At 40.7% G+C, this 18520-nt stretch overlaps 1 protein-coding gene across 2 annotated transcripts in view; it reads right to left on the bottom strand.

The window, feature by feature from the left end:
• Nucleotides 1–320: 320 nt before the first annotated feature.
• VIPR2 (vasoactive intestinal peptide receptor 2) overlaps nucleotides 321–18520 on the bottom strand; it is a 137677-nt gene continuing 119477 nt past the window's right edge. For both annotated transcript variants that reach the window (XM_036761600.1, XM_036761601.1), the window contains exons 8-13: nucleotides 18185–18245; nucleotides 14867–14936; nucleotides 12827–12918; nucleotides 6020–6149; nucleotides 5892–5933; nucleotides 321–2283 (exon numbers count right to left, since the gene is read on the bottom strand). In XM_036761600.1, the coding sequence (XP_036617495.1) occupies nucleotides 2110–2283; nucleotides 5892–5933; nucleotides 6020–6149; nucleotides 12827–12918; nucleotides 14867–14936; nucleotides 18185–18245 (569 nt within the window). In that variant the 3' untranslated portion in view covers nucleotides 321–2109. The remainder of the gene's footprint in view (nucleotides 2284–5891; nucleotides 5934–6019; nucleotides 6150–12826; nucleotides 12919–14866; nucleotides 14937–18184; nucleotides 18246–18520) is intronic.

Below are 18520 nucleotides of genomic sequence, written 5' to 3'. Positions count from 1 at the left end.
TAAATTCAGGCTGCCTAGCAAAGTTGAGTGCATGGTGGTGGTGGTCATAGTAGTGGTGAGGTTCAGAAAGCCTTTGGAAGGAAAGACAGGAAGTGATTGTTCACCTGTCCTCCACCTTCCCGTCTTTATTAAGTCACTTACTCATCACTCTGTCACTGTTTTTTTACTGTAAACTTTCTAACCCAGGAGGTTTTTTTTTAAACATTTTGTATGTTATGGACCCCTTGGGCAATCTGTTAAAGCTTATGATCCCTTCTCAGAATGTTTTTAAACAATTGAAGGAAATGCTAACTTTCAGCTACAGGCTAATGAAAATAAAGATAGATATATTTTTCTCCTGATCCAAGTTCGTAGACCCGTTGAAATCAATCCATCGGCCTCCCCAGGAATCTTGACAGGTTGGGAACCTCTGCTTTCACCCCTGTAAAAAGCAATTTTTTTCTTCTAAAAACAAATCAAGAACTCTAAGGCCACCACAGAACCTTAGGCAAGACTTGTCAGATTTCATTGGGTGTGATATGGCCTTCAAAGACAGGTATGCCACCCACATAGCATAAACAAGGGTGCCCTTTCCAATGTCTACCCTTCCCACAGGGGCTGCCCTCCTCAATTTCTTTCAGGTCAGAAACCCCCAATTCCTCTGTATACAAGAGAACCCAGAAGTTCTGATGGCTGATTGCAGGTATAGTATTTATAAAATGAAACTGTAGACAGTTCCCCACTTTGTGCATTGTTCCACTAATTCTCCACTTAAAAGCAATTTTGAAATGTGACAGAGGGGTTCAAAGTGTCTCCCCCCCATTACCACCATTTTAGTTTCCTCCTTTGCTCTTTTGATATTGTCTTCATTTTTACTCTGGTTACTGGGATGTGGCCTACACCTTCACATTAGGTTGGGTATTTTAGGCTGGAATTGACTTCTCACACAGGCAGAGTATGAAGATGCCTATATGGTATATGATACGAGGGGGACTTTCGCTCCCCTAAACCCTAAATAGCTTATCTATCTACCTGTTACAATGCCTAAAATCCCACCATTAAAGATTTAATGGGAGAGGAGGAGTTAGAAGTCCCTGTTTAAAAAGTAAATAGTCACAAGACAGGCAGTACTTTAAGTACTTTTTAGTCATTAATACTTTAGTGAGAATTAGTTGATTATTTTTCTAGCTGACAGAAAGACCATTTGGGGATGAGTCAAAGGATAAATTAATTTTGTTGAAGAGAGGGAAGAGCGAGAAGTCTGGGATACTGGGCACTGCTTGGGAGGAGAAAAGCCTGGAGATATTCCACAGTGGAGACAGCCAGGGCTCTGAGTGAGTGGTAAGCAGGCAAGGGGGAAGCGAAGGCCCCCTATGAGTTAAGAATGGGGACTGACAGCGACTTGGTGGTTTTGCCTTCTTTAAGATTCATTTTGATATTAGCCTTGGGGGAACAGCATCATCTAAAAGCCAGACACCACAAATAACCTGTCATGGCTGCCTTGTACGCCAGAGAGTAATGTCCTCTTGTAGGGCACAGATTTCACTGAGGTAGGTCTGAATCCAATCAGGATTTCTCATAGAAGAAGGGTTCCTTGTCTCCATGCTTAACTTAAAGGCTTGATCAGGGAGGTTGATGAAGTCCTCACTGGGGTCAGTGGGAGACCACCAAGAGCTGCACTTCACAGGGCAGGATCTAGCTCCTTGACCCCTCTTGCTGCAGTTGACCGATTTTGACCTTTTTATCCCAGGAGTCGTCTCCCTCCCTTCTCTTTTCCTCTTGATAATGAACAAGTTACCAAAGATCCCAAATGCATATACATTGTAGGTCTGAAACTCCTTAAAAAAACCAAACAACTTAAATATTGTAGCTTAGCCATAATTAGCTTTCGGATCCAGATAAATGACAAAGATCACACGAGAGTGCAACATGAGTAGGACTATGTTAAAGCTCAGAGCCTACAGGGCTGAGCTCACAGAATTAGGCCATTCCGGACACGGAGACGGGGAGGGGAAGCAAAAGCACACAAAGCAGAGCTGAGAAATATACCACATCTGGCTGAATGGGATACAGTCCTTCATGGAGCTTTTTTTTTTTTAAAAGCAGTTATGGGCAGCTGGATGCTGTTGCTCATATCACTGTGGTTTCAGTCTGCAGGAAGGAGTGGGCTCGGGAATTCCGATGAAAATGCAAGATGCTCTCAGAGCCATTGCGAGAGATCGAAGAGCTGTGTAGCCTGTAATCCCGGCTCATGGACTGGTTCAGGCACAAGCTTCGCCATTTTCTTTTTAGCTCACATTGCACCTGCCGGGAAGAGGTATGGATAAGTTGAAAATGACCTTGTTCATTTTGTGTAGGCTTATAGAGATATGTGTTGTCTCTCTTTCTCTTGCGAATGTAAGTTCCTTGAGGGCAGAGGCTGCCTCATTTATTTTGTCTTCCCATCTCCTGCACCTACCAGAGTGCCTGGAACATAACAGGTGCTATGGATGCTTGTTGATGGATTGATGAAGGGAAGAGTGAGTATGGGGTAAAGAGTCCTGACTGGAGTCAAAACACCTGGCTTCAGATCCTATCTCTGTTGTATGTGAGCCCAAGGTGATCATTAAAAAAAGACTTTGTTTCTTGGTTTAACCCCAACATTCAGGGCAAGACTCATTGTAGTCTCAGGGTTCCCCTTGTCCACAATCAGGTCAATAAAGGCCTGGCAAAAGAGAAGACATGATGACTGTCTTGAAACCTTGTAAAAGGCTGTTGTAGAAGAGGGGAAGAGAAGAGGATAGGTATTTATATAGCACCTACCCAGGTGCCAGGCACCATGCTAAGTACTTTCCAAATATCATCACAATTGAACCTCACAACAACCTGGAGAGGTAGGAACTATTATTAGTGTCATTTTATAGTTGGAGAAACTAAGGCAAATAGAGGGTAAATGATTTTATCCAGCATCACATAGCTAGTAGGTGTCCGAAGGCAGGTTAAGTCTAGGCCCATTGCTCTACCTACTTACTACACCATCTGTTGTGTTGCTGAATTGTTTCAGTCGTATCCAACTCTTCGTGACCCCATTTGGGGTTTTCTTGGCAGAGATGCTGGAGTGGTTTGTCATTTCCTTCTCCAGCTCATTTTACAGTTGAAGAACTGAGGCAAACAGGGTTAAGTGACTTGCCCAGGGTCACACAACTAGTAAGTATCTGAGGCTGTATTTGAACTCAGAAAGATGAGTCTTCCTGACTCCAGGCCTGGCGCTCTGTCCACTGTGCCACCTAATTGCCTCTATATGGAAGAGGGAGTACCCAGAGGTGTGCTAGAGCCAGGTCAAATAAGGCTTATTATTAAATTTTCAGTGTGAGCATTTTTATCTTGGATATCAGCAAGCATTATACCTCAGGGCTTGATTTACTGTTTTGTTGATTTTCTAGACCTAAGAAAGTAATGGAAAAATGTTAATAGTGCAGATTAAACTTGAGAGTATGTGTGTGTGCGCGCGCGCGTGTGTGTGTGTGTGTGTGTGTCTTTTTTGGAGAGCTGGTTGTTAAACATTTACTATCACACTGCTAGATTAGATTTATTTTTCTTGACGCTAGAAGGGAACAACAGGTAAAAGTTTCAGAGAGGCAGACTTTGGCTACACAGAAAGAAAAATTTACCAGCAATCCAAGGCTCTGGAAAAGTGGAATGGGTCGTTCCAGGACAGAGCTCCAGGACCTCTTCCCTCAGAAGAGGTATCCAAAGGCCAGCTGGCCGACCACCCTTTTGGTGTGTTGTGGAGAAGATTCTTGTTGAGAGACAAGTTGGAAGAGGTGACCTTCCAACTCTAAAATTCTGAACCATAAGAATGAAGTGATGGGAAAGAGAAGGCAAATAGAAGGGAGTGGGCAGAGACTCTTTTCTGGCAAGAGAGTGCCAAAACTATGTGAAGGTTGAAGCTTCTAGTCACTAGAATTTAGAGAGAGATCCTAGAATGTACTGTGCGGCATGGTGGATAGAGTGCTGGGTCTGGAGTCAGGAAGGTTCCTCTTGGTGAGGAATCTGGCCTCATATACTCACTAGCCATTTGACTGTAGGCAAGTCACTTCACCCTGTTTGCCTCAGTTTCCTCATCTGTAAAAGGAGCTGGAGAAGGAAATGACAAACCACTCTAGTATCTGCCAAAAAAACCCCAAATGGGGTCATGAAGAGTCAGACACTGCTGAAACGACTGACCAACAATAAAGAGAATGTACAGATGCTAGGTCATTCATGCGAAGGAAGATTAGATGAGATGGTTAGTTTACATTTAAAATCTTTAAGTTGGATATGAAGCAATATTTTAGAAAGCAAACTTTATGTCTATCGTTTGTGTTTTCAGGTAGGTTAGGTTAATTTTCCTGTATCAGAGTGATAGTTGGGAGTAGGCTTTGAATGAATTAAGGGTCCGCAGGTTAGCCAAAGTGGAATTGGGAGATTGTTTCCTGTATGTAAGATACTTAGGCCCATTTAGTTGGAAAGGTCCTCAAAAGTCCAAACGTCTCATTTTAGAGATTAGAGGTTTGTTATTTGCCCAAGGTCATAGCTTACATTTATATAGAGCTTACTGTGTACAAGGCTCTATGCTAAATGCTTTACAATTATCTCATTTGAGCCTTATGATAACCCTGGGAAGCAGGTGCCAGTATTTTCCTCATTTTGCAGATGAGGAAACTGAGGAAACAGAGGTTAAGTGACTTGCCCAGGCTCACACAGCCAGTAAGTATCTGAAGCCAGATTTAAATTCAGGTCTTCCTGACTCCCGACCCAGCTCTCTATCCATGGCACGACCTAGCTGCCCCATAAGTAGCAGAATTTGAACCTGGGTCCTCTGACTCCAAATGCAACACTTTTTCCAACTACATCACACTGTTGAAAGGGTGTTGAATTTAGGATAAGAGGACCCAGGTTCAAATGCAAAGTATGTTGTCAGATAGATAGGCTGATGGAAAACACACTAGATCTGCTTCAGATACAATGGGAAATGACAAGCAGTGCTGAAGGGGTAGGCAGATGGAAAGAAATGAAAAGCCAGAGAAAAGTTTAGATGGGGCAAGCGAGTGGTCAAAGTCCAGGGCTAGAAGTGCAATGGGTGGGTAATCATCCTTGGGAGCTTGGGTGTGGATACAGCCTGTGTATGTGCAGTTGATACACGGGGCATCCACACTGAATCCTACTGACTCTAACACCTCTGCTTGTTGAGAATACCGAGCTCTTTCTTCCTCATGTTCGCTTTTGCATGTTAAATAGCTACAAGCTGATTTCCACTACTTCATCTGATTAAAGGATGGAGCAAGGTGGCAGCAGCTGCAGTGAACTGAGGACAGATGCTTATTAAAAAGCATGCAGGCTCTAATTAATTTTCAGCTTGAAATTTCCTGTTGTTGTCATGGGCCTGACAACCTGGCATTTTGGACTCTGTTGAAAGTAGTAGGGGAGACTATTTTGGTAACAACATTTTACAGCGACTGAAGGGGAGGAGGGTATGACTTTGGGGAGTAGAGGTGGAGGAGGAGGGAGGTGTGGGTTTCATGAATGTGGCTTTGACGAAGATGACTCAGATAAGGGGAGAATTACATGGAGTACCAAGGTGGCAGTTGTAGAGTAAGGAACATCTAACTTCACAAGTGGAATCTATTTTGAAATTCCCTCTCCTTTCCTCCTCAGACAATCCATTCTTTTGTGTAGAAGCCAGTGTTATCTTTTTGATGATTTAATATTTTATTTTTTCCCTGATTACATGTAAAGACAATTTTCAGTGTGGTACCCTTAACGAAAAAGCCAGACCCTTTTGATATTGATGGGCATTTAGAAATGACACATGATTGAGCAAACATTTTAGAAACCCAACGGAGAACGCTAAATTTTTACCCATAAGCCTGAGAGAAAGGCAAAGGACTTACTTCACTGTTCAAAAAACAATACAGAACTGCAACAACCAGGCCCTGCAAATAGGAAAAGAGCATCAGAGGTTAAGAGGCTAAACATGAGAAACTTCGACAAAAGGAAGTTGCTCTGAGGACAACAGTACCTGGAATGATCCAATACATAATTCAAATAGTATTTGATATTTGCTGGAAATGCCAATAGGAAATACGGCAAAAATCATATAGTGAACTCCAAACAAAGGGATGAGCAGCAGCGTTGACTTGGCAAGTCTCCTAAATCAGGAGAAAAGAGAAGGTGTTTAGCTAGCTGTCTCTGTAGGGCTCTTTTCTTTTCAATGCACCCTGAATACGGGTTCTGAAGTTGATATACCCAAGGCATATGTACAACCATGTAATTTCCCTGCTCTGGAAGATGTGGGGTCTTTCTAGCACTTTGGGGACAAAAATCAAACTCCTTTGGTACTTACAATAGGGATCTCACCTACATTTCTAGATTGATTTTCACACAAATCCCCCCTCAAACACACTATGCCCCAGCCAAACTGTTCTACAACTCCTGCCTTGAGGGCCATGCACAAACAATTCACTGGGATGGCTCTAAGGTTCTCTTAATTCCTTTCCTTGATCTCTAACTCCTTTCCATGATCAGGTCAGTTTTTACTTCCTACAAGAAGCCTTTCATGATCTACATAGTAGTTAGTGTACCACCTCCACGTTAATTAATTTTTATCTGTATGCATTTTAGAGTGCCTTATAATAGCTAGCATTTATATAGCCCTTTAAGATTTGCAAAGTGCTTCACAAATATTTCATTTTATACTCACAACAACCCTGCAAGGTAGGTGCTATTATTATATTCATTTTTACAGGGTCACACAGCTATAAGAGTTTGAGGCTAGATTTGAACTCAAGGTCTTCCTGACTACAAGTTCAGTGCTTTACCCACTATGCCACCTTATCTGGTTATATCTTGTCATATTTATACTCTTTCCTTCCTCTTCCCCTCCCTTTACAGAATATAAGCTCCATAAGGGCAGGGACTGTTTCCTATTTCTCTTTCTATCTCTAGTGCTTAGCACAGGAAAGAGATATAGTAAATGCTTTAGGGATTAAACAGAATGGAATAAATTGTGGCTTTTAGGGAGGTGACAGAGTTCAGTGGATGGAAACTGAGGTTTTCAAACTGATTTGGTTTCTGTGTGATTGGTGCTGAGGGTATTTAGAATTCTCCAGCCTCCTATATCTCATCTTGACAATGGTGATACCTACCTTTAATTAATATTATTGTATTTCCTGATGATGCTCATGTGAGATGAATATGAGAACCTCGTGGAAAAGCATTAAAAGTCTTAGAAGAAAAGGAGCTATTTAAGTTTAAGGACTTATTAATAATGACCAGATCACTTTATTAGTGAATGACTTTAACAGCATAATGCTCCATTCTCTTATGTTTATGGTTCATAGAACCAGAGCTGGGAGGGACCTGAGAAACCATCAAGTCACACACTCATAGTTCTGGAGGTGGGAGGGTTTTCAGAGACTATATAGTCATAGGATCATAGGTTCAGTGCTGGAAGAGAGCCCCGCCCCCCCCAAGACCATTGAGTCCAGCCTCTTTGCCTTATAGTTGAAGCCCAGGGAGGTTGAAAGACTTGCTCAATGTCACATAGGTAGTAAGCCTCAGAAATATAACTTAAACCTAGGTCTTTGGAATCTAGAGTTGGTGTTCTTTCTGTTCTACCATGCTGCTTTCCTGTGCTTCGCCATGGCGCCTAGAACTCTGAATAAATTGTAGCCTCCTATAGAAGCAATGCAGTGGAAAGAATGCTGGAGGTGAAGATGAAGTGTTTCAGGTCAAGCCTGACTCTGCTGTTTGGACTGTAGGAATGGTTCCGGTGAACAACTCTGGACCTCAGATCTTTCTGTGTAAAATGGGGAAGTTGGGCTCGATGAGCCATAAGTTCCTTTTCAGCCCTAAATCTATGATCGTGTGATATAAAGGGCAGAACTGTAATACAAGTGTAATCCCATTAGTGTTTTTTGTACCAAAGCCATTTCCAAGTTCCAATAAGGGCTTTGTAAATACTAAAGCATTATGTAAATGTGAGCTATCATTATCACCATCATCATTATTATTCCCAGCAGCCAGTCTGTACAAAGAATGCTTTATTGATCTAATTTAATGGAATTTTATATGGTAACAAACAATCCTGTATAGCAAATGCCTCTTCTGGCCATTGCCTATGAAAAAGTCACTTCTGACAGTAAAGAAAACCCTTTCACTTTGTGTTAACTTATATTATATTTTTTTGGTGGGGGAGGGGAGACACAGGAAGTTTGGGACTAAGCTTGAGCTGAGATGTATTCACTTAGTTTCATGTTTCTTTTGCCAAGTTGCATTCACAGAATGGCTGTGACTTGCCCAGTGTCGTATAGGGACTAAGCAGCAGAACTGGGATTTGAACCCAAACCTAGCAAAAGGTCCAGTATTTACTAGCTGGGTGACCATTATGCAAAACAGTTAAACTGGTTAAGCCTCAGTTTCCTCAGTTACAAAATACAAATAATGACAAGGCCACTATCTCTTTCCGATAGTTATTGTGAGGTACACTCTGCTGACTCGAAATAGCACAGAAATGTGAGTTGCTATTATTAGCATCACAATTTTGTTCGAAAGTAAAAGGCGTCATTCTCCTGAGATACGCATTGCCCTCGCTCATAGGATGGATCAAAAGAAAAGGTCAGTGGTGAAGCTGTGCAAGAGTTACAAAAATTCAAATTTCAACTTAGAGGGGCAACATTTATGTCTTCTCTGAAGCTCCAAAGCCGTGTCTAGGAGTCCTGAGAATCCCATCCTGGCCTGTGTCGCTCTAACTTGATCATCCCGACTGTAAACCAATTTAGACTTGGCCCTTGCTTCATGGATGCCACATTCCATATTTAGGTCTCACCTATCCACCACTCTCTCCCCAGCTGCGAACATGAACACGTCTTCCAAGGCTACTGCCTACTCTGATGGTAGGATAGGGTAGGGTAGAGGACAATGGCTTCTTCTCTGTGCTTTACTCATTAAAATGGGCTCAGCATAGCCCATTCAAAACCACGTCCTATGCATTTAGGAGGAATTTGGAAGGTCAGGAATTTGAGTGTGCATAAGTAATTGTTTATCCTGAGACTATCTGTCGGCACCGTGGCAAACTGTGTAAAACTAAAATAAGAAATTCATTAAATATTTATGGTGTGTGTATGTGGGTCACTTATGTAGAATGAATTGGAATTCTGTTGCAGTGCTAAGGGACAGTATCTCTTAAGAGCTCTAATTATTAAAGGTGATCACTTTCCATAGGGGAAGGGAACCATACATCCCATAGAACCCACGACGTTCACTGATCCAATTCATTCAGCACATCCTGACTGACTTACAGTGAGGAACACATTGAATCCACTCAAGCCCTTTTTAATAGATGGTATAATTTACTGTAGCTTATTGTTTTTGCTCCAGAGGATAATGAATCATCCTCACAAAAAGATTCAGTGATTTTATAAATTGTGCTCAGTCTCTTGGCAATCACGATTTTTCTGCATCCTCAGTCTGCTCCTTCTACTCTCTGAGTACCAGGAAGAAGTCAGGATTCACATGTGGACACAAAATGTGCCTCTTTTCTGTCCCTAAGCTCTACTATGTTGAGCTGAACTAATGCCACTGAAATGTATCTAATGTCCCGAGTTCTATTTCTTTATTTCATTCTCCAAGGCTGAGAGAATAAGCCACTGACTTATTATAGACTTTCGTAAGCTGTCTGGTAGAATGGAGAATAATTTTGTCAATGGATTGCTCCCCCAGAAGGGTCTTCTCTTTGTCAGTGAAGATGTGATTGGGAGTGTTCACTGCACCAGGTCATCACTCAGTGAAGAGGTCATTTGGAGTTTTCAGTAACTTTAGATGACAATTGGAAGATGGGGAAATGCAGGACCAGTATGGTACCTTTTCTATTTTTGCCACAAAATCTTTCCCAACTCCTTCTGCTGAATGCCATCTCTTCCTCTTCTGAATTCTCACTGAAGGGGGTGTAGTACAGGGAGAAATTGCTAGATTGCAGGTTGAAGGATGCTTCTGCTATTCACTGCCCATGTGATCATATTATGCCTTGCATTATAATTATTTGTCTTATATTCCCTACCAGACTATTTATATTTCTTACTAGCTCTTGGAAATGGAAAAAAAACACTGATTTAGTTTTCTTTTCATACCCAGAGTTTCAGCACAACGACTCTCCTTGCTCATAATAAGCAATTTTATTCTGAACCCCAGTTACTCATTAACTACTCATTTTGGTGATGAATTTTTTATTTTTATATTAATTAGTATGTTCTGCTAAAGTTTCTTTGTATGAATTTTTTTTTGTTTTCCTAACTGGGATCTAAGGTCTTTGAGAACCATGTTCTGTGTCTGCTATTTCTTTGGGTAATTCAATACAACCTTCAGGAAATACCTACGTGGTTGACTTAACCCTGGGAACTGACCCCACAGAAGCCCAGGAATCTTGTCTAACTTTTGCCACTAACTGACTGTATAATCTTGAGGAAATCATTTATTTCTCTCCACCTCAGTTTCTTTACTCAGTTGTTCCATCTGTAACATGAAGATGGGATGGCAATGGGTTTAGAATTTCATTGGTAGCCAATTAACACCTGGCTCTGCAACCTGCCACCTGCCCCTGCCTTAGAGTTTCCCAGGGCACTGAGAAGTAAAGTGACAGCCACATTCAGATAGGTAGTATGTGTTGGAGGTAGAATTTGAACCTGGACCCAGGTCTTACCTACTCTGAGTCCAGGTTTTTATCACTGTGCTAAATTACCTCCCAACATAAAGGTGATCTTTGCCTATCTTAGAGGATAATGAGAACACTTGGAGAAATATATTTCTCCTTTTAGCGGAATAATCTTTGTTTTGAGTAAGTCAGCTGTGTTTACAAGCACCAGCCCATGTACCCAAGATTCAGAAGAAATGGATCATTTTCCTTCTTTCTGTTCCTATTTGATTAGTCATTTATCCATCCATCCTACAAATATTTATTGAATATTTACTATATAGAAGATAATACGCACTCTGCTAAGTGTTGAAAAAGACAATAAAATTCCTAATGTCATCCAAGTTTCACAACCATGAGTTAAGCAGAACAGATATTTTTGGCATTTGACAAAGTAGGAAACCAGAGTTCAGAGAGGTTAGATAACTTGCTTGAGGCTATCCAGTTAGCAAGTGGCAGAGCTATGACTCAGACACAGCAGTGAACTGACTCCAAGGCATTATTCTTCCTATGATATCATACTGGCCCCCCTGAGTGGGATGCATACAAGTTTCAGACCTAACAGAATTTCTTCAGTGGAATGATCTTGGATAATTCTTTGCAAATCTCGCTTCACATCATTATTTTAGAGATTATCACAGCCTTCAGGATTTGGGGTTATGTTTTCAAAATAAGATTTAGACCAAGAGAAAAAAAATTCCTAAAAACCACTTTTTAAAAAAAATTACACTAGCTTGGGAAATGGGAAAAAATCCAAGTTTAGTCCCTAAGAGAACTTTATCTGTTTTCTTCCTTGGAGCCAATTTCACCCCCATGGTTTGTTAGTCTGAATCATACTCATTAGGAGCTATCTCTTTTTCTTTATCAATACCAAACAGTGACTCTTCTAGTGGGAGGCTTTTACTCTCTGGATTTCAGACTGTGACTTCTGGTGGTATTTTAGTTGGGGGCTGGAAATGAGGGGTTGAATGTGGCATTAAGGCAGCCTCATGTATATGCGTCCAAAGAGATTTAGATATTGCTTGCTGTTGCCAATCCCAGTGTTAATTACTTTAGAATGACTTCAGAATTTTATCTCCAATGCTGGCTTTCTGGTTCCCTCACAGCCAGTGCTTGGAAATCTTGAACTCTAATCCACATGTGGTTTATCACCTTTGTGGATTATCTATAGCCACTTAAGACAGTTATGAATACCAACTTCATTCTGCCACCTGTCAAGTTTCTAAGCTGCTTCCCCCATCACCCTGCTAGTGTATTCTCAAAGGCAAACATTTTACTTTAACTCAAAGCAGATGACTGAATTATAAAGTTGGAGGTGAAGAGGTTTGTAAATCACTTGTCACAAAGATGATTAGTGACAAAGTTGGCACTAGAATATAAGTCTTGGCACCCAGTCTAGTACCTTCCTCTCATTATACCACATTATTGCCCCAGTGTTTGAGGAAGTGATTCTTCTGTCCCAAATAATATTTCACTTTCCAAAGTCAGATAGAGATGATCTGTCTATTCTCTATTCTTAATATATACCTATATGTATCCCTTTTATGTCTATCCCTTTTTTAATCCATGTGCTGAAAAGTCAAGGAGGGTTGCTGGGATTAATTCAGATCACATCCAAATTATCAATTAGTACAATCATGTATATATGTATGTATGTTGACATGTATGTAGCTTGACACGTATGTAGCTATATTTATATATACCTACATCTACACAGTCTTCTCTACAAGATACATATACATATATAACGTGTGTATATATTTGTATGTATGTATGTATGCATGCAAAATCTTGTGAGTTCCCAGTTATTGTGACTAGGTATCACTAGTTCACTCCTCCTTTCTTCTGAGACCTGGTAGAGGAATACTGAGTCTATGATCTCTTGCTCTGAGTTTCAGTTTTCTCATCAGTAAAATGTAGAGACTGGTACCTTCCGTTGGTAAGATTCTGAATAGGCTGAATATGCCTATGACTTGGTGAAGTAAGCCTGCTCCTTGCTTCAAAGGAGATAGTCCCCATTTTTATGTCACAGAAGCTTGCTGTGAAAGAAGCCCCCCAGGGATCATTTTTTTGTACTTGCATTTGTTCATATTATTTTAAAACAAACACACACATATGCATATATGTATTTATACTCACTTGTACTGTGATTGATCATTGCCTCCAACATCTGGAGATCTTAACTTCTGCAGTAGAATTCTTATAATACTAATGAAAAGGATAAAATTCACCTGCCCCAAAAAGAAAGATTTGTAAGTAATTTTGCTTCCTTGCTGCTCTTGCCTGAACACTAAAAATCCCTCTGAAAGGAGGATCATATTGCTTGTTGAAATTTCTATGTTCGATACCCCCAAAGAAGTGTTTCTACTGAATCACATAGGATTGGTTTGCCTCCTGCTTTGTCTATTTCTCTGGTCTTAACCCACACAAGATTCTGAAAACTCTTTCCTCAGGGATGACACAATCATCTTTAGAAAAATGATCTTATCGGATAAAGAAATACCCAATGAATACTGGTCCAGGGTATAGGGAGAATAGATGAAGCTGAAGATGTGGAAAAACTCTCTTTCTCAAAAACATCTTTCTTCCTCATTTGCCTGCCACAGAACATGACACTTCCACTATCAGTCACCTCTTTGGTAACTGTCATCTGATGACTCCAGTTGAAAGGTAAAATATGTGATTTGGGTAGTAAAAGCAAAAGTTGTCCTTAGCCCTGGGTAGGGATGAATTAATCCAGTGTGTTTGTCAGTCACCTAACAGGGTCCTGAGGGGATGGGATATGGGTAGGTAACTTTTAGCTTTATAAAGATGTCGAGGAAGGCCTGCAGATCCTAGGATGTTGCACTGGGAAAGGCAGCAGGGTGGTGTAGGAAGGACTGAGCAGCTGGGGCATTGTAAGGGTCCTGGATGCTGGACTGAGGGGAGCTTGGGAGTAACATTAAAAAATGTCTGTGTGTGTGCGGTGGGGGAAGAGTCACTGAAAGTAGAAGTTGGGGAGAATCTCAAGAATGGTTTTTCTCTCAAGAATTTTACCACAATCTTTTCTCATTTAGCTTTGATAGTACTAATTTTCAAATAAGGTGAAAGATCAATGTTCTCACAAGAATAGCTTGGCTAGCCAGTAGGAAATAATCTGTTGACAGCAGAGCCTGCACGGCTTGGGAATGGGCTGCTCTTCGGCAAAGTGAAGGGGAGTGTGATACAACTATTATACCACAACATCTTCTACCCCTTCTCTCCATATCTCCAGACTTGACTAGTCCGTTCTGTGCTGGAAAACTGGGCAACTGCTGGCCTTGACTTCTTGCTTCCTCTGGCACCCATGGGGATATTGGGCATGGCAGCAGTTTATGAGGGGTATCAAGGGGGAGCAGAAGGGTATATCTCAAAGTTGGTAAAGGGGTAAAGGACCTAAAGTCTTCTTTTCAAGGCTTGAATTGCTTTTTAAACCACCCATCCAAGTCCTTGAAGACAGGGAGTGGTGGTGGCAGAAGATGGGTACTGCCGTAGCGATCGATAACAATGAAAGAGGCAGTTGGTGGGGGGCAGATGAAATGTATTTAGGGGAGAGGGAGAGGACAAGGACTTGTGGGGAATTTAGAGAATTTCATTCTGCCTGTTTTGTGGTAGGCTTTTAAATTGCTCATTATAAGAAAAAAACTGAATGAGTTGGAATCATCAGTATCTTCCAGTCTGTGGATGGAGCCATGCCCAAGACGATCATCATCATTCAGCACGATTTACATTTGTAGTAATGCTGGCAAACTGATTTTTGAAGGTGAAGCACACACCAATGGACACGCAATTAAAACCTAAAATCGAGCACATCGATTCAACATGACTCTAATTCCCCCTAAGGTTTTCCCTATGAGCTAAAGGAACACACTTTCTTTTTTCCATCCTCTTTTTTGCTCACAGATGAAGAATCCCCTCAGGCCTTTCCTAAACCACCCACTCTAACTTCTCTAAAGGACAAACTATCGCTTAAATAAGTCTAATTAGAGTTTTACAAAGAATGAGTTCAGATTGCCTAGGCAACAGTGAAACTTAGGTGAGGGGCTTTCTCAGCAGGCTAGATGAGGTTGGGGTTATGTTTAATAAAAGAATAATGGGTTTGTGTCATCTTAAGCGTGTGAATCAATGGAGAATTTGTCTTTCTGTTCAGAGTTTACTTACAATGATAGAAATTAAAATTGGTATTCGTATCACCCACCAGGGAACATTATGTTCATTTGTATCCCAGCAGCTATGAGAGATTGAAAGAGATATTGAAAGAGAGGGAGGGACAGAGGTGGGGGGGGGAGAGAGAGAGAGAGAGAGTGGGGGGGGGAGAGAGAGAGAGAGAGGGAGAGAGAGAGAGAGAGGGGGAGAGAGAGAGAGAGAGAGAGAGAGAGAGAGAGAGAGAGAGAGAGAGAGAGAGAGAGAGAGAGAATATTATGTTAGTATTAATTTAATCTAGCAAAGTATATTAACATCAGCGTGCTACACTTGGATCAGTTACGGTATTCACCAAAACAAGAGTTGCCCTCACTGGCTACTACTCTATGTACCACTTTATTTTCTATAATTTTGGTTTTGCCTTGCAATCCTTTTTGAAAGGTCTTTTTACATAGCACAATTATCTCTTTACCTGGAGACCCTGAAACAAATAACTTACAAAGAGTCCTGTTATTTAGTTTGATTCTTCTTTGATGATGGGGGCTTTGGAAACAAGTTCATACCCACAGAATTCACAGGGAAGTACTAATTCCATAAAGGACCTTGCCGTGGTTTGGGAATGGAACTAACCTACTGTTAGTCCCAGACCCAAGTCCTAGTACCACATATGTGTAACACACATACTTACATATACATGCAGAATCTCTCTGGCATTTGGGGATTAGTCTTGTTTTGGACAGTTAAAGGGGGTAAAGCAGGGAATATATGAAGTTTGGGTTTTTTGAGGGGCTGGCAGAGGTAGTTGCAGACTATGCATGTGTGGTGTGAATGGGATTTGGTGAGGAGGTGTGTGTTTATGGAGGAGGGGTCTGGGTGGGTAGGGACAATGCTGACTTAAGGCCTAAGAGTGTCCACAGATGTATGACGAAACTTTTTGTACTGAGTTCATTTTATACTTGCCCTGCCAACTCAAATGGGAACTAAGTTAAGTAAGGAGGTTGGGTGCTTCAAAATACAGTTTTGCCTTGAGAGTGCTTAGGCACAGCTCCACATGACACAGCTCAGGGGAATGAATGTGTTTTGAACCTGAGCAAGAAATCTCTGTTCCACAGCTTTCCCATATTGTAAGAGACTTTAGGACAGGGACCTAATTAAAATTCTCTATAACTCTTTTTTTTTTAGCACTATGTGACCAGTAACTGATGGTGAGATACCTGATTTTAAGAGATTCAAATTATCATCATTCTTCCAAAGTATTTTTTAAATTTTTTTTTATTACTGCCTTTTGATTTTAAATACTAGATAGTAACTGTTTCTCTTTTGGCCAGGAACCTTGAGGGTCTTCCCTTCCCAGTTTGATTTTTTTTTGAGTTTTGATTAACTTGATTAAAGAGGCCAATTTACTGAATGGGTGGTACCTCACTCAAAGTGAGAATCTGAAAAGGCTTTAGCCTGAAAGGGCCAGAGTCTCGCAATGCATCCTTGGTCATCTCCAGTCATCCTGGAGAATATCAGGCCACTGGACCCAGATGGCTCTGGAGGAGAAAGTGAGGCTGGTGATCTTGCACAGCTCTCCCTCACTCAAATCAAAGTTAGCTGCAAGTCATGTCATCATTTCCCTGATGGTCCTCTTTGAGAACGAAGGACAAACACAACAACCTCTCTCCCTTCCCCATTCCAACCAAGAGACAGAGAAAAGAGATAAACCTTTAAGCCAAATCAACCAACAGATTGTGTCTGACATGTATTATATACCCATAGACCTCCACCTTTCCAAAGAACAGTGGGTAGTACACCAAAATTCCTTTTTTCCAACAGCAGAAAAACCTGGTGTTACCAAGCTACTTAGTCTGAGCAATGATTCCTCATTCATGGAAACATTACTCATCAATCAATCAACCAGTTTTTATTATATGCCTACCATATGCCAGGCACTGTGCTAGGGCTAGAATATTCTCCTTTCCTTAACTTGAGTAATGCAGCACAATGCCACAATGAGTCCTCTTGCTGTCTAGGCAACATGGTATGTGAATTCTCCATTTACAAGACTTTCTTCTTAAGAAGCAATTGCATAATTAGCTAGACTTCTTTTATCAGTCCAACATAATGCACCTAAACTGCCCTCACTTTCATCAATTTTCTCAATGTAAATTTTGAACTAATTGTTCTTTGTTGCCCACAGGGCTAGATTTTGGCTCCCATTAAAGACAAAATATTGACTCTGATGCTGCAGTGTCATTTCCAGCCCCAAATCTAACCATATTCTTCCTCTTGGAACTTCTTATTGTTCCTTACTTACGCTGGCTGCCCTCATGCCTGAGATGTACTTCCCCTTTATCCTTCTCTCTTAGGATCTCTTGTTTCCTCTAAGACTTAGCCTAAGAGCTGCCTTCAACAATAAGCCTTTCTGGATCCTCTAGTTACTAGTACCTTGATCCCTTCAATTACTTTGTTTTGTTTATATAGCTATATATGAACATGCTGTTTCACCCATAGAATGTAAGCTCTTTCAGGACAAGAACTATTTCACTTTTGTCCTGGGTTATATACATGGTTCCAGAATGCTTTGAGACATAACTTTAAAGCAGCTTAGGATCAAAATCCCATCCTCTTTTGCCAACAATCCCAAGCACAGTTTTGATGATCTATCTATAATAATTGATGGGATGGTCTAGTTATTTTCCCTATCCTTTCTTGTCATCTACTTAAGTCAGTGTCAAACCTCCAGCCTTGTCCATGACTCTTCTTGAGTTTTACTTTAAAGACATCCTTCTGCAGTTTTGAATCTTACCTAGAATGGTTTTCATCTGCATCAAGCTCTCCATTGATTATATCCCAATCAGTAATTTCCCAGTAGCTATTAGCTCCTTTTCTTTTTCAAAATTAATTTACTATTTATTTTTAAACATTTTTCGTTTTAAATTTTGAGTTCCAGATTCTCTTCCTCCCTCCCAGCCTTTTCCCACCCTCTAAGAAGGCAAACAATAGGATATCAATTATACATGTGAAATCACACAAAATACACTTCCATTTTAGCTGTATCATTAAAAAAAGAGGGCAAGAAAATTATACATCAGTTTGCACTCAGAGTACAGCATTTCTCTCTCTGGAGGTAGATAGACCTGTTATTTAACTTCTGACATAGTAGTATCTTGTCCCTTCCCCAATTAAAATAAATTGTAAGTTTCCTTACTTAGGGACCGAACCTTATATTTCTTGACATTGCTAAGAGTGCCTGACTCAGTGCCTACTCCAAGACCAGGTATAGATTTGCTAGATGTTCAATATATACTGGTTAGTCTAATTTGATGATGAAATGAATGGAATGATGCTTACCCAATATCTTCTAAGAAGATCCTTGTCATAGTCCACACAACAATAAAGATTGTAGGGATTCCTGTAGAAAGACATTTCATTAATCACAACTCCCTGAAGGATTCAGAATGGTATTGCAGTCTTAGAATCTTGAGTGTGATAGATCAAGCTTAAAGGATATTGCGTGTGTGGAGAGTGAGAAACATGAAAACCTCAATTAACCAGAATGTTGGAAAAAGAGCTTGTTCCACAGAGTTTATCAAAGGATTAGCAGAGACTCTCTTTTTGTTCCAGCTCATATTGCTGAAAATCTTTCTAAAATGCATCATTCCATATTCCTTCCTTAGTAAAGTGATC

This window comes from Trichosurus vulpecula, chromosome 5, assembly GCF_011100635.1.
Source record: "Trichosurus vulpecula isolate mTriVul1 chromosome 5, mTriVul1.pri, whole genome shotgun sequence".
NCBI lineage: Eukaryota > Metazoa > Chordata > Mammalia > Diprotodontia > Phalangeridae > Trichosurus > Trichosurus vulpecula.
The sequence above is the reverse complement of the archived record's forward strand: the minus strand, read 5'-3'. Positions and strand labels throughout refer to the sequence as shown.